Below are 22,522 nucleotides of genomic sequence, written 5' to 3'. Positions count from 1 at the left end.
ATACCAGGTGTGTTTTCAGAATCATCCTCACTGTGCAGAGTTTAGAGTGACTAGGCTCTCCCAATCACAGCCTCACAGAGGGACTCTCAGAAGTATTCCTTCGGGTTGAGGTGCCAATGCTGTACAACCTAACCACTGACATACTGTAACAGCTTAGAATAACTGATAATAGAAAACCTGAGTTTCAGAGTTTACATAAGCACTACACATTTCATAGAGGTTTCATAATTGAATAATAATAATTAAAAAAGAAAAGCTTGTGCTGTAGCTCAAAAACTAGCTCAACATCAGTCGAGTTGATCATATGCACTTACCGACAATTTTATTAGGAAGGATTAGTTTTAAACATAAAGACAGTAGGACTCTAAGACATGAGAAGTTGAATACATGATATCAACCCATACTTTACCATTATTGGAAATATTACAGTACTACCCAAGTTATTAAAGAATGGGAATAGCGTACTGTATTATTCATATCACTGCTTGTTAATTTTTTTAACAACAAATGAAAGAGTACAGAGTTTGCTACGTCAGGCATTCCATTTATAATACAGTTCTTTTTAAAATATACTTGATAATAAAGTATTAAATACTGAATGTTTTATTTTTTTGAGAAAGAATATTAAAGCATGAGATTTATGCAAAATCATTTGTGTGCATAAGAAAACTGCAATTGATGCTGTTTCTCTTAATTTAGATGTATCAATAGTTTTGCAAAATTCTGATGAAATTTTTTGTCCTAAAGTCTAGTCACTGAATGTACCACATGGGAATAGATTTTTGCTTCTGAGCATAATACCACCGTTATTAATATAGCTCAAATATCCTAAATGTAACAGCTTTTAAATTTTATATTAAATGAACATTATTCATTGCTAATTACTACTTTCTGAAGTTCCCAAGCTGAACACTCATTCTACTCAAAACACAACGAAATGTTGCTGGTTGTACTTCCCAGTACTTCATCGGGTTCTTGAATAAACTTATTGCACTGTATAAAGATTTCTTCATCTTTGGCACTGTTGGGCAGAAATCATTCACTCCCACTTTCGTAATTGAATTCGAATGAAGGAAGATTATCTGTTGTAGTAAGAATAAGGATGGATTTAAAATACATAGTAAATGTGAAAAGAAGATATTCTGTTTTTCATGGGTTTATTTTATACGGACTTGAATGTATTTCACTTAAAATAGATGTACTCGTTTATACTTGTTAAATACTTAACGTAACAGCTCAGGCCCATGCGTCACATACAGAAGTGCTCTGTTTGTGACGTGTGCTGTCAGACTCGCCGAGGCGGGAGCACTCGCCTGCCCGGCACCACTCTCTCTGCACAGCTGCCAGGGAGTGCAGGCGCCTCAGTGCCATCTGTGCAGCAGTGCGCTTAAGTGTTAGGATGGAGTTTAACGCTCTAAGAATTAGGCTTGCAATATGAATGTGAAGAATTGTTAGCATTTTATGTGATCAAGGGAAAGAGTTATAGAGCTGCTTTTTTGTAAATTTGTTTTATAGAAAAACATGTCTGTTGACATCTTACATATGTATCTGTAATATATTATCAATAGTTGAATCTTTGCACCTGTGGACGAAATACAATTTAATAGGCTGTGTATATGTCTTTAACTTAAATTATTACTCAGAGTGCACGATATAGAATCTTTCCTTCATTCCCTTAACATTCCTTTAAATTCTTTCTTCTTTTGGCGGGGAGGTGGACTGAGATTTGTGGGATATAAAAACAATCTACTTAACTGACAGCATTTGGCATATAAAAAAATAGGAGCCTTTTGCTGGACAAGCTAAGTATTGGTTCTGGCTGTTAGGCATGAGAACTCGAAGCATTACTAAAGCCGTTCAGTTTGGCGTTGGAGTTCCTGTGCCCAGTGTCTCAGGGATTTTGTGATGATGCTTTCTGAGCTGTGCAGTTCTCCAAGTTCAGTGTCAGTGCTAGGGGTAGTTTTCCCAGCCCGGTCTCTCTGGGAATGGGAAGAAGTACTGGACATGGGTCTGTTAGCTTTGTGCACATTCACTGAATTGTACCATTATGACTTGTGCTCTTCTCTGTGTGTGTTATAATTTTATTCAATTTTTAAAATGCTAGCAAGAGTATGCATAGATTTAAGAGCTTCCAGAAGCTGGGACCAGAGCTATGGAGTAAGTAGGCAAAGATGGGACAGCTTAAGAGAGGGAAGACTCAGATCATACTCGCTGGTTAACAGTAGACATTGAAAAATTCAAAGCAAAAGTGGTAACCTTGAGATGAATACCTTCACATAGCACTTCCATACTGATGGCTTGTATCTGACAGGAGTGTAGTTAACAAAACTTGTCTACAGATAAATAGGAAAGAAATCTAGAGGCAAGTAGCTGAAAGCCTAGTTTTGGTCTCCACATGTTTTGCTTCTTGGAAAGTGAGAACATTGTATATTATAGCAAGGAAAGTATATGAAGAAAATGGGCTAAAGTGAGATGGAGTTAAATAGGGATTCTTGATTTGAGGTTCATAGGTGAGAATCAGGGAGATCTGTGAAACTTTTAAAATTCTGAGCAAAATATTGTCTTCATTTTTGTTCTTGGGAATATCTTTATTCGATTCTTCAAGGACTCTGTGGCCCCTCCCTCATATGTTAAGAGTTGCCAAATTAGAGGGAAAAGATTTATAATAATGAAGAACAAGAAATGTGAACCTATGATATTCCAAATATGGACTTTTGTTTTTATAGTCTAGCCTTAAGTTTTTAAGAAGCATACACTTCTAATTGAACACCGCATTGATAGTGAAAATATGTAGGACCTTGTCCCCAGGGTCTGCCTTCATGAAATGTCTCCAGGGTGAAAGAATATGTGATTCTACTGGGTTCCTCCCACGCAGTCCTGCCTTTACAGAGCTGCTGCCATCCCAGAACCCTGAAATTTGCTCTCCCTCTGCCACTGGGCCTTAGTCTCCGAGGGAGAACAGACAGGATGGAAATGGGTACCTGTGTGTATTAATGATGTTTCTGTGAAAACTATTCTCCTAATGCTCTCTTTCTTTATCCTTGCTACTTGCTTGGTCTGTGCTATAAGTACTAATATGCTTCATAAAAACAAAAGTACTCATATCTATAAAACACAAGTAGAATGTTTTACCTGGAGATATTTCAACTCCTGTAATCCTGAAGGGATTTTTTTTAATTTATTGTGTTCCAAATGTATTTCTCTTATGCGTGGTATGTTAGCAAGACTTCCATTTTCGATATCTGTGATTCTGTTGTTTCCTAGGCCCAACCTAAAAATGATATGAAGTTCATCAACTCTTAAGCAGATAGTGTGATAAATTCAGCTCAAAACACAACTGAGTTAAAAATATAAACCTTTCCTAGCCTATCTAATAAAGAAGGAATATGCTAATTGACCATCACGCCCTCACAAAGGTGGTAGTGCCCACAGCCAATAAGGAGGAAATATGCTAATTGACTTCATACCCTCAAAGATGGTGGCACCCACAACCACAAAATGGTGGCATCCAGTCCCCTCATCCCAGCGGGGGCGGCAGGCGTGCGGCATGGCCAGGCCTGTCCCCAGGCGGGTCTGGCCACTCCACACGCATGCCTCCAGCGTCCCCCCAGCCCTCTCAGCCCCCCAGCCCCTCAGGGCTGCCTGAAGCTCAGGTAACCAGGGTCGGCCGAGGCTTGTTCTCCCGGCAGTGGCAGCAATAGAGGTGTGATGGGATGTCCTCTTCCCTTGATTGCCGGCTCTCCTCCCATCCCTGAGGGCTCCTGGACTGTGAGAGGAGGCAGGTTGGGCTGAGGCACTCCCCTCCAGTGCATCAATTTTCATGCACTGGGCCTCTAATCTATATTTATATTTGTGTTCAGAGAAAGGTATTTCATGGTTTTATTTAACAGCCCTCTCCTTCACTGTCAGAAAATTCTTTATGTAAATTACTAGAGGCCTGGTGCATGAAATTTGTGCATGAGGGGGTCCCTCAGCCCAGCCTTCCTCCTTTCACAGTCCAGGAGCCCTCGGGGGATGTCTGACTGCTGGTTTAGGATTGGGCCTAAACCAGCAGTCAGACATCCCTCTCACAATCCAGGACCACTGGCTTCTAACTGCTCACCCGCTTGCCTGTCTGATTGTCCTTAACTGCCCCTCTGCTGGCCTTGTTACTCCCCTTCCCCCCTCACCGGCCTGTTCACCTCCAATTGCCTTCCTCTCCCCCCCGTAGAGCCTGGTCGCCCCACGCAGCCTGCTGCTCTGTTGTTTGGTTACCCCTCACTAACCCCCTGCTGGCCTGGTCGCCCCACACAGACTGTTCAGCTGTCTATTCAGTTGCGATGGTCACTTAGGCTTTTATATATATAGATACTCTTAAAAAGGAACATTTGAAAAGTATCGTCTTCCCTGGCCAGCTTTGCTTAATGGTTAGATCATCAGTCTGCACACTAGAGAATCAAGAGTTCAATACCTGCTCAAGGGCACATACATAGTTGCAGGTTTGATCCCTGTCCTTAGTCAGGGAACGTGCAGGAGGCAACCAATCGATGTATCTCTCTCACATTGATGCTTCTCTCTCTCTTTCCTCCTCCTCTCTCCCTTTCACTCTCCCACTCCCTCTAAAAATCAGTGAGAAAAATATCCTCACTCCTTGAGCAAGGATTAAAAAAAAAAGTGAAGTGTCTTGTGATTCTGCTTGGTGCCCTCTTTCATCACCACAACAGAGTAATAGCAGCTCCTTCCAGCTTTTCCTTCACACGTTCCAGTCGCAACAACACGAACTTCATTAGGTCCCTATCCACATTCTCCAGGAAACTTCATTCACATTCATCGCATAGACTGCTCCTTGCAAGTAAGGATTTGGGGAACTTTTACCTTTGCAGATCTTTGTATCGTTTAAAATCCTCGAGTTCCACTTTTGAAATTTTATTATCATCTAGATGAAGCTCTAATAAAGTTGACGGTAGCTCTAATGATAAGGAAAGAAATGTATGTTAGATCAAGTAAAATCAAGCCCCATTGATTATTTAATTGTTGAGAATCACAATATAGACAGGTAATTTTTTAGGGATCTGTTTTTCAAACATACACAAAAATGGAAGCTAGTATTATGAACCACCATGGCGTTGCCAACTTTCAACAATTATCTTAATTTTTCCAGTCTTGTTTTATCTACCCCATTAGTTTTTTATTATTTCTAATTTAATTTTTGTGACATTGGTTAATATCAGTTTCAACTGTACAATTCTATAATACAACATCCGGGTATTGTATTGTGTGTTCACCTTCTGTCACCCTCTTTTACCTTCCCCTCTGCCCCTGGTAGTCACCATACTGTTGTCTGTGTCCATTTGTTTGTTTTGCTTAATCCCTTCACCTTTTCATACAGCCCCCCAACCTCCCTTCCCTAATTATTGATTATTGAAAACAGTTTATTTGTTTTTATTCCTTTCCCTAATGATCTCAAATATATTGTTGATTTGTTCAAGTTTGTATCCTAATAAAGTTTACCGAGTGCATTTATAAGGTTCTTAAATCTGTTTTCCTATTACACTCTCCCTCTTCTATTGAATATTTCAGATTTGATTTGTTTTAGATACTCATTTGTGGGTTGGACTAACGACTTCCACAAGGTAGTTTATCATGGTCCTCTAGCCCCCTTACTCCTTAGGACCTAGTAGTGAGATTTAGAGACAACCAGATTAGACTCAGAAGGAGCCTTCCACCTGATGGTCTTGGCATTCATTGGTGACTCCTAGGCCCATTACTTCTTTAAGAATGGGAACATGGGCTGGCCATTGCTTCTCAGTGGCAGAACATTAATCTAGGAACCAATTCCCGGTCAGGGCACATGCCCAGGTTTTCCGCTCGATCCCCACTGAGGGTTGTGCAGGAGGCAGCAGATGTTTCTCTCTCATAATGTTTCTATCTCCCTATTCTCCTTTCCTCTCTCTCTAAAAATCAGTAAAAACATTTTTTTTAAAGGATGGAACATGATGATTTTCCTGATTTTATCATTCTTTAAGCATTTATTAGGTGGAATTCTTCTCTAAAGAATTTTCCTTATTTATTTACTATGTGATACAATTTTACAGAAAAGGCAGCATAATGCTCGATTTTTTCAAGAAATGAATTAGTACAATGCCCAGAGGTGAACAGTGAATTTTTTTAATATCACTATGAACACGTGTTTTTTTACTCTATTTGGTCCATTACAATATTAATTATTTTCAATTAGCAGTAGTTTCTGCATAAATCAAGAGAAGCATCTCTCTCTTTTTTAAATTCTCACCTGAGGATATTTTTCCATTGATTTTTAAAGAGTGGAAGGAGGGGGAGAGACAGAGAGAAACATCAATGTGAGAAAGACACCCTATTGGTTGCCTCCCACATGTGCCCTGACCAGGGCTGGGGATTGAGCCTGCAACTGAGGTTCATGCTTTTGACCTGCATTGAACTTGGGACCCTTCAGCCTGCAGGCCAGTGCTCTTTCCACTGAGCCAAAATGGCCAGGGCAAGAGAAGAATCTCGTAATTCTTACTCTGCCAAGTGCCACCTGGCACATGGCAGCTACTCTGAATGCTTGCCCCTTCTCTCCTTCAATCTGTGTGTTCTCAGATTAATTGAAGCTGGAATATAAGATAGCAACCGGAAAATTAAGTTAGATTTTATTTTATTCTATGTCAGACCTAGTATTGTATGTAATGCTTAGTATTAAAAATGTAAAGTATTATTTGTCAACCAAATGTTCTAGTTAACTAGCTGAGAAAGGTGTTCTATTTTTCAACTCTTGCTGAAACATTCCTTCCTATTATATATTGGTGGCAAAGACTGATGAAGGTAATTAAAACATCCTTATAAATACCAATATTCTTTGTAGCTGAGTTTATGTTGATTCCAGAATCTATTCTGAATTTTAAAAATAAATAAACTAGAGAGCAGGAAAATAATTCTAAACCAAGAGTGTTCTAATTTCTTGAATTCTGGTTACTTTTTTTTTTTCTATGTTTTTATTGATTTTTTACAGAGAGAAAGGCAGAGGGAGAAAGAGTTAGAAACATCGATGAGAGAGAAACATTGATCAGCTGCCTCCTGCACATCCCCTACTAGGGATGTGCCCACAACCAAGGTATGTGCACTTGACCGGAATCGAACCTGGGACCTTTCTGTCCGCAGGCTAACGCTCTATCCACTGAGCCAAACCGGTTAGGGTGAACCTAATTACTTTATGGAATGACTATATACTCACTTCAGTATATAAGAGAAAAGGTTCTCTTTTTAAAGACCTTATATATTAGTTAAGCAAATGCATACAAAAATCACTAGAAAAAGTTCACAGTGTATGCTAGCCTACTCTAGAATATTTATAGCGAGTCAAAGAAGAGAAATATCTGCTCATGTGGAGGAGGCAGGGAAACGTCTTGGGTTTGTAGATCTTAAGGGGACTTCTCCCTAGGCCTGGAGAAGGTAGGTAAGCAAAATGAAAAGTGTAGGCTCTGTAGGATAAGTGAGCAAAAGTATGAATTTGGTTAGCGGCTCATTGACTGCTAACAAATATCAGCATGCTTTTATACAGGTGTTTCTGTTCCTATCCTGTCTTCAAACAAGCCTCTCCTCCCCTCCACACAATACCATTTATTATAAAGTAGGATTTTCCAAAAGAATAGGAAGAAAACATTTCTCACTATCTTTATGTTAACTTGTCAGGTATGGTAAGGACTTATTGGTCCTAGTTCATCCTGCCACAAGGGGTTGGATTATAACATTTAGGCAGTCAGCCTTCACATTTTGTTGTTGTTAATCCTCACCTGAGGATATTTTTCCATTGATTTTTAGAGAGAGTGGAAGAGCCGGGGTCGGGGGGAAACACACAGAGAGAAATATCAATGTGAGACACATCCATTGGCAGCCTTAACATTTTAATTTTTTAAAATTGATTTGAGAGAGAGAGAAGAAGGGGGAGAGAGAAACATTGACCTGCTGTCATCCGTGCATTCATTGGTTGCTTCTTACCTGTATCCTGACCAGAAATCGTACCCACAATCTTGGCCTATCAGGACAAGGCTCTAACCGACTGAGCTACCCGGCCAAGGTTAACCTTAGCATTTTAACAAATAATTTTTAAAAATATATATTTTATTGATTTCTTACAGAGAGGAGGAGAGAGTTGGAGAGAGAAACATCAATCAGTTGCCTCCTGCACCCCCCCCCCCCCCCCCCACCGGGGATGTACCCACAACCAACGTACATCCCCTTGACCGGAATCGAACCCGGGACCTTCCAGTCCCCAAGCCGATGCTCTATCCATTGAGCCAAACCAGTTTCGGCAACAAATAATTTATAAAACAAAAACTTAACTGGATTATTAATGTCCTAGGCATCTTAAAGGAGTAGTTATGTAAGTTGAGAGATTTTATTCTAATTTAAATTCCTAAGACATAAAAACTTCCTTTAGGCTTTAGAAGAATCTTGAGAAGTAAAAGCTTCCTTTTAAAGTGACACTGCACCTGAAGAGACTTGCAGTCCATATGGTTTGCAGTGGCTCCATGTCTGAGCCTCACCTCCCACAGCACTAGCTCTGCAGAGCCTCAGGTCAGCCTGTCCTGCCCACCCTGCACCCCCACCTCCCACCCCCCTACTAGCCCAGCACCTGGAAGGAATGGGGGGCATGTGACTTTTTCTGTGGAGTGTGTACTTCTGTTGTTCTAAAGATGAAAAGGTAAATATGTGTAACATTTTAGAAAAACAGCCACTCCTTGTATGCTAAATTAAGGTGGTTTTTAAATTGTGCAGTTCTGAATGAAACTGATTTTCCTGTATTACAACATTTTCCCCTTGTACTTAAGATGATTTTTCTTCTAAGCAAAAGATCACTACTTTAATAATAGCATCTGCTGTATCTTTCAAATGTTAAGCTTATATTTGTTTTATTTTCTGGGTGAGATGGGTGGTACAAAAGGGTTTATGATGAAGCTGCTGCTTTTACTGTGGATCCTGAAAGGCAGAGCCGAGTGAAAGCAAAATATATCATTAACCGTAGGGGTAGGGATCAGAGCAGGAAGGGAGAAGACCCATGTCAGGGTAAGAAAAGCAAGAATGAGAAGGCAGTCCTGCCCAGGTAATCATCAGACGAGTAATGCATTAGCAACTTAGTCCACTAACAAACGTAAGTATTTTACCTCCCGGGCAGTGTGTCTCAGGAATTGAGCATGGACCTGTGAACCAGGAGGTCGTGGTTCAGTTCCTAGTCAGGGCCCATGCCAGGGTGCAGCTCCATCCCAGTGTGGTGTGCGCAGGAGGCAGCCAGTTAGTGATTCTCTCATGATGTTTCTCTCTCTCCCTCTCCCTTCCTCTCTGAATCAATAAGAATAAATAAATATTTTAAAAGAAGTATTTTACTGTAAGGTGTCAGCTTCAGATCCCATGGTAAAGTATGATACTCACTCTGGTAAGTTATGTCACTAGAGGGCGTGTCCCGGGTCCTCAGCATTGCCCGGGGGCCTCTCTGTGCATTGACTCCTTATTCTGATGGCAGCCCTGTCACCCCTGCCGGGGCCAGTGTCTGCCCAGCCTGGCCGCACAGCGCCAGCCCAGGACAAGAGTCTGTGGCCCCATGCTTGTCCTCGGTTTCCTTTACAGAATTCTTACCTGAAACAGGTACTTCACAGAATAACGAAGTATAGATAGCAAACATCAGGAAAGGAAAGGAAAACTAGGCATTTATTTCTTAATGTTTGTTCTCACCGCTGTGGGGTGGAGATTCTGGCTTCATACTACATATGGCTCTTCATGGTGTTCATGAGAAAACACTTGATTTCATACTGCACTGAGCAATACACTGGCAGAAAGGATTCTGATGACAGTGCAGTGGTTTCAGTAGTATATACAGTTTACAACATTACATTTAATGGTTATTTAAAAAATAGGATGACATTTAAAAATACGTTATTTTACACAAAGTGAACACAAACCTTTAGGAATTGAGGTCAGTTTTGCTTCTGCGATTCGGACATGGAACACGGTCACCCCTTCAAACGCCCCCGGCTCGATCCCGCTGTTGTCGAGAGGGTTGGCGCTCATTTCTGCGGGGGAAGGACAGGCTTAGCGATGTGGGGAAGGAGGCCGGGAGCACGCGCAGCCCGGGAAGCAGCGTGCTGGGCTGTTCTCAGTGGTCTGCTGCTGTCTCCCTCCTTTTCCGTCAGACTCAGTAAAACTTAGTAGGTTGGAATATAATAACACGTTTACCACTTGGCAAACAATTACTAAATCAATAATTTATCTTTCTCTTCCAATCATAAGCATGGTCAAGGATTCATTGCAGGAATATTACAGTAGAAAAAAGATCAGCCTTCATATAATTCAAAATAATTGTTTGCCAGTGTATATTAATTTGTTACCTAAACTTTTAAAATTACTAGTGTATGAAATGGTTACTTAATTAACAGAAAATAACCGAGGCAGTGCCAGTAAGCGAGGCTGCGGGCAGGCAGGTGCTTGGCTGAGTGAAGGGCACACATGAAGGAGAACGCTGGCTGGGAACCTGAATGGGTGAGTGGGGAGATGGCATGTCACTCCATGGGCGTTAGAAGAATCACAGAGTGGAATTTCAACTGCACAACAAAAACAATCCTTAGCTCCGTGTCTTAAAGCAGTGAGTGAGGTTAGATGTGCATTCCACACAGTATCCGGATGAACTTTCTGCCCTGTATGGAGGGGTTTGTACAATACCTTTAAATTTAATGATAACAGATTTTACCGGTTAGGGAGCATCAGAAAACAAAAACCATACTATGTATTTAAGAGCGGAGTCTGAGAGTTCATGTGTGTGTGTATTACAAAAGGCATCTTTCGGTACTATACAGTTTTACGTTTTATTTGATTTGTAAGTGGCTTATCTAGGTAAAGAATATTAGAATAAAATTTTTTTAGAAATTATCAGTCTTAAAGGTTAATAATGATAAAAATGTCTCTGTGTATTACTTATAATTTCTAAATGTCTCATTTACTTGCAAAAACTTACCCAGAACATGTAAAGCATTCATTCCTTTGAATGTTTCCTTTTGTATTTTCTTAACCTTGTTATCATGAATTCTGAGTTCTGCTAACGATTTAGGAAGGTTAAGTGGTATTTCATTTAGTTGATTGTGGGACAGATATAATCTTCTCAACTTCTTTGTGGTTTGAAAGGCTTTGGGGTGTATCTTTGTTAGCTTGTTGTTGTTCAGGATCAAAGCCTAGATGAAAAATAGAAAGAGGCACTGGATTAGGAAGCAGATTGACCTGCCGGGACTCCACACTGGCCAGTCACTCTGGAAGTCAATGCAGATTGCATCATTTTCTATACTTGATTAACAATGTCAATAATTCCTCAGCCCAGTCTAAACTAAATATATATATATTTACACTGAGTTGGAACAGTGCAGAGCTTTAATGAGTGGTTTTGTGTCTTTGGTTTATTTTGAGGAGGTGATGTGTTACATGGTTGAGGCCCCTCTAGTTTCCACTTTCTCTTTAGGGCAGTGGTTGGTAGTATTATCTTTATCTTACCTTAGAATTGGTTCACTCTGCAAAATTAAGTTTAACCTCAACTCTTTTGTGTTTCCTTCTCTTTACCATTTCCCCCAGAATACAGACCTGTCAGAATAAGCTACTACAAGTGCCCTCAGACATAGTTCAGATACTGGGGACAGTGGGGATCCTGAGGAATGCCTAACCCTTTCTCAGTTCTGTGGGATGTCTCCCTGTGACAAGGCAGCATCTTTTAGAGGAGACAACAACCCGAGAGTAAAAACACTTGGTGACCTAGCCAATCAGGAATGAGTATGCAAATTAACCCAACCAAGAAAAAACCAACCACTTGGTGATGACCTTTTCCACCCATTGTGCCCTATGGAGGGTGTTAGCTGCTATGATGGGGGTCCCTGGGACATGGGAACTTCAGAACCCAAACTGGGAAGTCTTTGGCAGCCAGAACTTGTCAGTCACCCTAGTAATGATTTTCACTTCAAAATGAACCTTGCCTAATCCTTCTTTTACTGCCAGGTTTTCCCCAGGAGGATGGCAGGTGGTGTAGCTTCCTTAGGACTTTTGCCCTCTGCTGTCTATTCTTTCAGGGGCTGCTCTAGATGCACTCCTCTTGTGAATGTTGTCCCTGGTCCCAATCTACAACAGCCTTCCTGTGGTTTCCAGACGGAGCTAGCATGCCCTTCTGGTGTTATTCATGTTATTGGTATTACACAAATAAATGCTTTGACAGCTAAATTATCTTTATTATTATAGGCACTTTGGTTCTCCCTTTTCTTGCTCTTCTTTCAGACATAACAGTGCTGATACAGTTTTTATCTGAGAAAAGGTAGGGCTAGGAGAACAAATGAAACTACAGTTGTTAGCAAATGGTAACGTGTACTCCTTTCTGAATGCATGATGCCAGTTATAACTCTGTTCTCTTTTCATTTGGTTACATTGTGGTGTGCGGTCAGGGGAGTGGAGGGGCGACTGGAGGATGTAACAACTTGATGAACTTTCACTCAACCCTTTGAAGTCAATTTAGCAAAAATTACGTCTGCTTGTGGTGACAAGGAAACGACCCAGTGCAGACAAGCGGCCCCCTGCTCTCCTTTCTGCCCGCCTGCCTGCCCTCCGGTCTCCCTTCCTGTCTGTGCACTTCCTGTGCCTCACTGCCAAGAGCCCACAGGGAGCGTGTGCCTCAAGAGGTCCTCCATCACGTCTGGGTCTGTCCCCCTCCCTGGGTCAGACATGCCATTGTCAGAGCTTCATAAAAGCAGGGTAAGTGGTACAAACGGGTAAGAGTTTTGTGGCATGCCATCAAATGCTGCCCCAGCAAGTGAGGTGAGCAGCTTGTCTCCAGGGGAGTGGTACTTTCAGTGTTGGCTTTCATGTAATAACTAGAGGCCCGGTACACGGAATTCATGCAAGAGCAGCCCTTTCTTCCCCTGATTGCTGGCACCAGCTTCCCTCTGGCACCCGGGACCCTCCAGCCGCCTGCAGGCACCCGGGATCCGGGCTTCCCTTGCAGCCACGGCTTCATCCAGAAGGACGTCCGGTCTAATTAGCATATTATACTTTTATTATTATAGATTCCAAAAGGGGCGGTTATAGAGCCCTACACAGTATAGCTCTAGGGAAGGCCAGACAATGAGAAAAATATAGCCTTTTAGAAACAGCCACTATGCTGAGTGTGGCTGTGACAATGAGCTGGAGGTGATGTGGGAGCAGAGCGCATGCACGTGTGTGTGTGTGTGTGTGTGTGTGTGTGTGTGTCTCACTCTCTAATGCTGTGTTGTTCTTGTATAAGAACCATAATGCTAAACCGATCGCTGAAGCATAATATAGAGAATTCAAAGAATATCTAAAAACATTTTTATTCTCTTTAAAGATGGCACTGTAATTCAATAAATGTTTTGCGATAGGGCCCCGAGATGTGAGCTCAGTTGTGCTGCCTGGAGAGCACTCACCCTCCAATGCAGTGCCCCCATGAAACTGCGCCTAAGAGACCACCACGGCAGCTGAGATGGCTCTGCCATCTTCTTGTGCTGCCTTCCCCCTGACAGACAGGACAACACGTGGAGGAAGTCTCTGGAATGCTCCTAAGATGCTCTGACAAATTAAGTTGAAAACTTTTTATGGTTTTGGTATTAAAAATTACATTAAACATTCTTGTGGTCATATAGCTGAAAATAGGTTAAGAAGTGGTAGAAGCATTCATAGGCTCTTTTTCCAACTTATGAGGGTAGAATGATTGTCTTGCCACCTCCACTGTTCCTGTGGTTGTCCTAAACAGGCAGGCTGGATGGATCCTGGGTGGAATCCATTGTGCCATTTCTGTTTCTGATTGTCTTAATATTTAAGTGAGACCTCGGTTATAAAATAAATATATGTTCTTCTAGTCCCCCCCCCCCCCAAATCTGAGCTGTCTGCATGGTACGTTTGAAAGGCCCCAGGAGCCTAGGAGGTGGAAGTGCAGAGAAGAGAGTGGCTTTGCAGGGGGCTGACCTGGCTCCATTCCAGGCAGGTTTGGGGTGAGGACTGAGCAAGAGAGCCTAGTAGAGAGCGTCCCTCTTGGTGCCGAGGACATGATCAGCCCGATCTTTTAGCTGGAGGAGGGCACAGGCCTACTTGGATGGCAGCAAGAGCCATGGCGCGGTGCTCCACCGTCTCCGCTGTAACCTCACTGCAGTCGCCATGCTTTGAGTGCCTTCGCTCAGCGCGGCAGGAGGAGGTGGGGGCCTGGCGAGCAGTGCTGGCCGAGCACCGTGCCGAGGGGAAAGGGATGCCTGTGACCCTGTGGAGTCAGGCTCTTCCCAAACTTCATCGCAAATTAAATGAGAAATTTTACTCGCTAAAACCTAGAGTCTCAAAATGAGAAATAAAAGTCTTTTAAATCTTAGAAAGTTAAATGTTAATAAATACAGCAAAGAGTTTTTTTATTTTATCTTCTAAGGACTAGAGAAAAAAGCCATGAAAATATATATTGTCATTTAGATATACTGCATGTGGCACTGTTAGACTTAAAAGGATGGGTTTGTGTACCCATTTCCTTAGCACTGTATGCTAATAGTTCCTATAAGGACTCAATGGTATTCGTTTTAGTGTTTACCAAAATAGGTAAACACTCATTTAAGTCCATTTAGTTAATTCTTAGCCCACTGCCTTTCACCTGATTGTTGTCAGTAAACACCACTTGGATTAAGTCTATAATTTTTCATTAACCAGAACACCACTGAATAGCCATGTTTCTGTGCCCCTTCACACAGAAAAGTAAGTCTGACTTACACAAACACAATACGAGTGATTATTTTAGCAGTGGTAGAGATTTTCACTTAAATATTTGAAAATATGAGCATATATTCTTACATAAAGTGAAGTGAGTCCTTTGAAATCATTTTCTTTGATTTCCTTAATTTTGTTGTTTTGAAGGTCAATCATTCGAGTATCCAGTGGAATGTTTCTTGGGACAGAGGACAAGCCTGAGAAATAAACAAATGTTACATGTACACTCTTTGCTTAGAGGACATAGCTGATATGTTAGGCTGTGCACTTGCTAAAGTCCATGGTTACCATTAATAACAGATGACTTAACATGTAGCGTATGACAAAAACATTGTTCTTTGGAAAGGCCTAGACCGTTTCCAGTCATTTATCTTTACAAGATGTCTGGCTGGCCCAGCCGTCACCCTGGACTGCTGCCTGGGGCCTGGCGTGGAGGAGGCCCCGGGAGGCCAGCTTCTGTGGGTGCACTTTGGCTGAGGAACATTCAAGTTCTTTGCAAAGTTTTGGTCTGTTGTGTATTTTAGAATTTCGTTTTCTGAGGGAGAAGAGGGACAGATACCCAGACGCTTTTCGTTGTCCGTGTCCTGGGAGGGGCAGTGTCCGCTGCTAATGGGAGGCGTGTGGTGAGGTCTGTGCCGGGCAGATTGGTTCAGAGGACTTTATTTTATAAGGTAACTAACTGGTCAGGGGAACACTATTTGCCAACAGCTCTCTGATGACAGGTATGTGCTGGGCAGAGCTGGGGAGCGGCAGGGAAGCCCTTGGCCTAAGGACGCTGTGCTGAGGACACGCATCCTCTGAGTCATGGCCATGGTGAACCACCCGGCTTACATCCACGCTGTCAAGCTGCTTGCCTGGGATGCAGCTTAGAAATGATAACTCCTCGCTACAGCCCTTTCTCAGGACAGGGTCTGACTCAGCCTCTGCGTTTGTCCTTTCTGCTGCTAGTCCCACACTCTTGCTGCTGTGCTTCCAGACTAGCTTTCCTCAAACATTACCTCATCTTATCATCCCCATCACAGCAAGGCCAGAGGTAGAGCTGAAAACCATTTTCTTCTAGCCTGTGTATTCCATTCAGATTTTCCCACTGATTCTAGTTCATAATCTTAACGAATGCTTTTTGTTCACCTCTCTTGTATTGTCCCTTAATAGCACACTTTGTACAGTCTCTGGAGTGGATTGTAACTAGCTTTGACTGGTGCCCAAGTGCCGTAGCCGCAGACGCACTCTGCAGCGGCCCTGATGGCCCGGTCCCCGGAGAGGGCTTCCTGCAGTGTGACACATTTGAGTCACCTCTCCTTCGGAAATAGCCGAATACAGCAACTCTTCATATAAATCCCATCACATCCTCCTCTTGAGCAGGGTCTGAGTGTGCCTCTCTATTTGAGAACACATTCATTAAAGTATTAAAAAAATAAAAGAGAATTACACATTTTTAACAGACTTTAAAATGTAATTTCTATACTCAAATCACTAAAAACAAATAGGGAATTGTCTTTAAATGAGACGTCACAAATCTGTAACCTGTTTATTGTCCTGGACAGTTGATTAGTTTTTTTAGTGTAGAGTTTTACTAGAAAGCAGTCTCAACCTTCCGGTACCTAAGGCGAAGAACGTGCAGTAACATCCATTCCTTCTGAAGGAAAGGAAATCGAAGCACTTTGGTTCGAATTTGGGAAGAGAAGGAAATGTTTATATATGAAATTCTCATGGTTTTCCTCTGACTTTCAAAATAAGTTTGCATGTACTTTGTGGTTTGTTATACTTTTTAAAAGTTAAATTTTGTCAGAATAGGATTATTCTCCAAAACAAGTTGATGTGTTCTTACCTAGATCAGAACAGTGTACGACTCTTGAGTAGCACTGGCATCCAAACGGACATGTTGAAAACAGTTCGAATGGGAAGAAAGGGTTGACTGGCTCTCTTGTTGGAAAAAGAGAGTTGTCACCATCAGCATCATCATCACCTTCATCTTCCATGTCCTTCAGCATCACATTCTTCAGCGTCATGTATGAAGGGCGAAATAAAGGTTTGGCAGAGCACAAAGCCAAGAAAACTAGGAGCACACACTCCTTCATGTTGTCTTGTGTACGGGGCCAGTCTAAGACTAAGTAGACATTGAAGACTAAGTTAATAGTTAAACACAATTCTGCAACTGAACTTTTCTCAGAAGTGTCATTCTTGTTCATTGTGAGAGTAAATTTTGCAACCTTTTAGAAAGTAGTTCAGCAGTATGCATTCGAAACTTTTAAAAGATCTTTGTTTTTCATCCAGAATTTATGCTTTTGGAATCTAATCTCAGGAAGCAATGCTAATGTGCATAAAGATGTTCATTATAGAATTACTAGAGGCCTGGTGCATGAACTTCATGCACTGGGAGGGGTAGTGTCCCTCAGCCCAGACTGCACCCTCTCCAATCTGGGACATCCCTCTCATAATCCGGGACTGCTAGCTCTTAACTGCTCACCTGCCTGATTGCCTCTAACCGTTTCTGCCTGCCAGCCTGATCACCTCCTAACCACTCCCCTGCCAGCCTAATCAATGACTAACTGCTCCCCTGCCAGCCCAATCGCCCACAACTGCCTTCCCCTGTGGGCTTGATCGCTCACAACTGCACTCCCCTGCTGGCCATCTTGTGGTGGCCATCTTGTGACCACATGGGGGCAGCCATCTTGTGTGGGAGTGTGATGGTCAATTTACATATATCCTCTTTATTATATAGGATATATGACTAGAGACCTGGTGCACAAAATTCTTACATTAGGGGAGGGGGGCCTCAGCCCAGCCTGCACCCTTTTGCAGCCCGGGAGCCCTCAGGGAATGTCTGACAGCTTAGGCCCGCGCCCCCTAAGTGAGCAGTTGGACATCTGTAGTGCTGCCGCAGAGGTGGGAGCCCAGCTTCTGGCTGAGCGGGGCTCCCCCTGTGGGAATGCAGTGACCACCAGGGGGCAGCTCCTACATTAAGCGTATGCCACTTGATGGTCAGTGTGTGTCATAGCAATTGGTTACTCCTCCATCAGGCTGAAACTGACCCTCTGACATCCCCTGAAGGGTCCCAGGTTGCAAGAGGGCGCAGGCCAGGCCAAGGGATCCCACTGGTGCATGATCAGGGCTGGGGAGGGACGCAAGAGGCTGGTCAGCCAGGGAAGGACTGTGGGAGGGCTCTAGGGCACGTCTGGCCCATCTCACTCAGTCCTTATCAGCTGGACCCCAGCAGCAAGCTAACCTACACCCTGGTGGTCAGTGAATGTCATAGCAACTGGTCCACCAATCGACTGTCTGCTCCTTGGTGGTCAGTACACATCATAGTGAATGGTTGAGCGGCCTTAGCATATCATTAGCATATTACACTTGAATGGCTGACCAGATGATCAGACATTTAGCGTATTAGGCTTTTATTGTATAGGATAGCAAAAAATTTAAAATGGCTAAATGGAAATAATTATGTGAAATATGGTATATTCTTAAAATACTTTGTAACCTACAAGATATTTGCACAGATGTTTAAAATTATGAAATATTTTTAAGCAAAAACAAATATAAAAATCTATGCATATCAAACAAACAAAAACCCTGACACAAATATACCTAATTGATGATAATCTCTAGGTGATAGAATGATGAATGACTTCTTGTGTCTTTTTCTTTTTTGACTTTTATAATGAACAGTAAGTGCAACTTTAAAAAAAAAAATTGAGCAAGGGAGAGGGAGAGAGAAAAGCATCAATGTGATGGTGACACAGGTCAGCTGCCTCCTGCACGTGCCCCCTTGGGGGGTCAGGATTGGAACCAGCTACCTTTCAGTGCACAGGACAATGCCCAGCCAACTGAGCCACACATCTGGGGTTGATAGAAATTCTTTATGTTGAAGCCAACAATGTCTTCTGGCACATTTCTCTCTCTTTACTAATTTTGCCTTCTATTAGCCATGTAAAATTAATCTTATATTTTTGTATTCTCATATTCTGATTCTTCAAAAGAGAAGTCAGGCAAACCTTGATTCCACAAGGAATTCACAATTTACAGCAGGGGTGGGAACCTTCTTTCTGCCGGGGGCTACTTGGATACATAAAATATCATTTGCGGCCATCCAAAATTATCAACTTTAAACTAAACTGCTATATTTGGTCAAACATTTAATTAACTCACCCCTAATACCTTGGCAGGGCCAGACCAAATGATTTCTTGGGCCTATAGCCCTCGAACCGAATGTTCCCTACCCATGATTTACATCCCATCTGAGGTGATACAGACTTGATAAAGTACAAGTGATTGTGGATCCTAAACCTTAAGTCTGTTTATCAGTAGAAAAATATGGAATGTCCAGGAGGGAACACGGCATAGTAATGTCTCTCTCCCCGCCATTTCCCCTCCCCCCATTATTCAAAAAGAATATAAGAGAATATTCTCATATAATATGATGTGACTTTTAGTTATTTGTCCTTATTTAATATTTTGATGGCTTAGGCTCTTGCTTGGTTAGTTTTGGAGGTATTTATATTGTATTATTTATAAACTAAAATTTGTCTTTTTCTCAGGAAGACTCAGTATTTTCCCAAGATAGACTAGTTTTGCCAGAGTTTCTTACTCATGGAGAGCTGTGGATTTTGGTTTCAAGTTTCCCTAGATTGGAATAACATTTGGAATGTACTTTATGTGCTGATAATTGGCATTAACGGAGCCGCGGCACCCGGAGGCTCCTCCCCTGGCCCGCCTTGTGTCTGGAGAAGCTGAGACCAGCCTTCTCCCTCCTGCACTGGCCACCTACTGTTGGCTTCCACCAAGTCCAGGCCCGGTGACTTCCAGACAGTGACCCAACTGTCCGAGGAGAGGCCGGGCTGAGAAGTTCGCCCGGATTCCCATTTGGCAACAGACCTGAGAAATGTCTGCCTGAAATTGCAAAGGCTCCTGTTTTCCACTTCAATGTTCCACAAACTTGGAATGGAAAATTTGTCTAAGTGAAATGGTATTTCCTGTCAGACACTATTATTAGGGAAACATGTTATTGCTTTTAAATTTCATGCTTGGCAACTTTTCCCTTTGGCCGAAATGTTTATATCAGTTCACAAGTGCCATATATCAGTGTTACATAACATACTCTGCACATCCAGAGGTGGAATCCAGACTGAATCCAGGTGTAAACAAGGTCAGTTAGACATCCAAATATGCATTTGGAATCTTATTCACAGCACCTTTTGGTCATGGAAACGGATACTTTTATAGATTAGACTTTCCTTAAAGAAACAGTAATGTTAGCTTGTAAGTGTAAATAACATCTGATAAAAGAACTTGTTGGCTGCTTTTCCAATTTTTGTCCATCAGTTTTTCAATGCCTTCTAGCAACCTAGCTGCTGTCTTAAAAAGCAAAAGCTTCATCATTTTTCTGATGTTTCCTATAGTTCCTTAAGATTTTTGCTTATAAATCAGTCTGTTTTGTCTCAAATCTCAGATCAAGTATAAAATATTCTGTTTTAATGTTTTAATATGCAGTCGCTAGTTGTAATAGAGGCCTGCACTTCCCCTCATCTTCCCAGCATTACACAATGTGTGAAACGTGGAAAACAAAATATCAGGATGCTTTTGCATGTGTGGGCTTTGGATTTACTTTTTTAAACAATTCAGTGGTTCTTGGTGTGATGAAGTTGTAAAAGTACTTTACAGTTTTTAGAGAGATCTGCACCCCTCAGCTTTCTCGGTGACTGATCCTACACACGTGGCCAGGGCTCCTGGTTGTCACCCTCTGAGTTGTTAACAAGGAAGAATGCTCTGCGCTATGTAAATTATGAGGAAGTAGAATACCAAACACATTGTTTGATTTTCTTAAATCTAAGTTTTAATACAAAATTTACTTTGGAACAAAAGAAAACTTTGTTTTAAATTCTGACTTTATGGATTTTTGTGAAAAGAAGTTCCTAATTTTTTATGTTGAATATAGATCTAGTTAAACTGTTGCTGGTCATTATTCTTTCTTGATATTATATAGATTTCTGTTTTTATTGTACAGTGCCATTTCATCACCTAAGAATAAGGAAGACATTTATCAAAGGAAAATATGACCATTCAAATATGTAACTAACTAAAAATGAAATTTGAATAATTTATATAATTTTAAATACATTAGAAAATATATATTTACATTTCAAAAGAAATATTCACTATTTAATTTAATGTATTTATGATATTCTCAAACTTCTTATCATTAATTATTAAGGTAATATTATTTTCCTAAAAGAAGATATAGATGTTTGTTTAAATGATCTTTTACAACTAACTATGTTAGCATTTATGGCAAAGCACAATGATGGGTTTTCACTGAGCTGTAAAAAAGTCACAATTATATTGAAATAAATTTATTATATGTAAAACAAAGTTATTTTAGGTTGCTATGTAATTAAGTACTGGTTTTTAAGAAATTAGACAAACTTTAAATTTTATCCTATAATTTACAAGCATTTATGTTAATAATATTAATGTCCCCTTAGTATTGATTATAAGGTAATTGTCTACTGGAACATGAAAAAAAAAAAAAACCCCACATGAAAACATACCTTGTAAGAAGAGAGCAAGTCCTCATGAAGTCAGGTTTCCCAGCATGTACTGCTCCTCTGCAGGGATGTCCTCATGTGCTCTGCAGGGAGGAGAGGAGGGGTCACATGCACAGAGGAGAGGGGCTGCCCCTGGTGAGCTGCTTCCACAGATGAACCCAGTGAGCGCCGAGGAGCGAGATTAAAGCTCGTTACTGCTCATGTGTTTTCCATCACTGTTTGTGTTGTAGCCAAAACTTCCAGCTAAACTTGAGACGTCTACTGGAAGATTCTGAAGAAAAGAGTGCTTACTAATAATACATGGCAGCTGGCCACTGAAGTACATGAAGTCATTAAGAAATCCTGATTTGAAAAAAATACTTCATGAAATTCTTAAATGAATGAATACTTACAAATTACAATTTAAAAAATTACCCTATATAATCCAACAAAATATTTATCTTAGTAATTATAATAATAATTATTCTTAGTAAAGAATATGAACATTATTGAAGCATAAACCTAAACTCCAAGTGTATCTGAGTGTATCAGGAGCTGTGCTGCTGGTTCCTCCTGTTGACGGAAGCCACTGCAGAGAGCGTCCTTCTCAAGCTTTCCTCTCGAGGCGCTGAGCCCTGCCGCAGGCCCCTGGAGTGCCCAGCTCCCGGCCTGTGGGTTCTGACATGGCATAGGCACCTGGGCCCAGGTGACACCTGCTGGGGCTTTCCCTTTTCAGGAGAACATCAGCTGTGACAACACCGTCTTTAGGGAGGTCTCTGGAGCAGAAAGACTCCTCCTCGGAGAAGAAAGGCCCCGTTAGCATACCCTTCCCCACCTACCCTGAGAGAATGCCCCCTTCCTCCACCAAGCAAGGCCGCATCCTTCCAGGGAGGACATTGTCCTGCATCTGCTGAGAGGGCCTCCGTGCTGGATGCCAGGCTCCTGGCGCTGCCCAGGCCCCGGCCTGCAGGCTGTCCTCACAGCGTGCCTCCAGTCAGCAGTTTGTTCTTCTGCCCGGAGGATGTGACCATCCTCTCCCTCCCAGAGAAATGGCAGCTCCAGCTATTGGAGGGCCGGGGGGGGGGGGGGGGTCGGTTGTGCTGTGGTTCAGGTGTAATAAACTTCTTTTCTTGGGCCTGGAGCTGGACCGACCCACGCGCTGTCCCCAGGAGCCGCGGGCCTGCAGCACAGGGTGGCGGCTGCTGGTTTGGTGAGCATGCTTATGTTCT

At 42.0% G+C, this 22,522-nt stretch overlaps 2 protein-coding genes across 4 annotated transcripts in view; one reads left to right on the top strand and one right to left on the bottom strand.

The window, feature by feature from the left end:
- LOC118708715 (centromere protein P) overlaps positions 1–22,522 on the top strand; it is a 209,647-nt gene that overhangs the window by 99,102 nt on the left and 88,023 nt on the right. The gene's annotated exons all lie outside the window — the stretch shown is intronic.
- On the bottom strand, positions 18–21,557 carry ASPN (asporin). 2 transcript variants are annotated; one of them, XM_036420115.2, is made up of 8 exons: positions 21,318–21,553; positions 16,598–16,876; positions 14,854–14,966; positions 11,000–11,213; positions 9,951–10,061; positions 4,855–4,948; positions 3,133–3,271; positions 18–1,082 (listed from the first exon to the last, which is right to left on the bottom strand). In XM_036420115.2, exons 2-8 carry the CDS (start codon positions 16,845–16,847, stop codon positions 885–887), a joined length of 1,119 nt encoding a protein of 372 aa, XP_036276008.1. In that variant the 5' UTR covers positions 16,848–16,876; positions 21,318–21,553; the 3' UTR covers positions 18–884. The 2 variants fall into 2 exon arrangements, with proteins under 2 accessions (XP_036276008.1, XP_036276009.1); XM_036420116.2 differs by lacking the exons at positions 3,133–3,271; positions 4,855–4,948 and having other exon boundaries at positions 836–1,082; positions 21,318–21,557.

This window comes from Pipistrellus kuhlii, unplaced genomic scaffold (assembly GCF_014108245.1).
Source record: "Pipistrellus kuhlii isolate mPipKuh1 unplaced genomic scaffold, mPipKuh1.p scaffold_m20_p_62, whole genome shotgun sequence".
Taxonomy (NCBI): Eukaryota; Metazoa; Chordata; class Mammalia; order Chiroptera; family Vespertilionidae; genus Pipistrellus; species Pipistrellus kuhlii.
The sequence above is the reverse complement of the archived record's forward strand: the minus strand, read 5'-3'. Positions and strand labels throughout refer to the sequence as shown.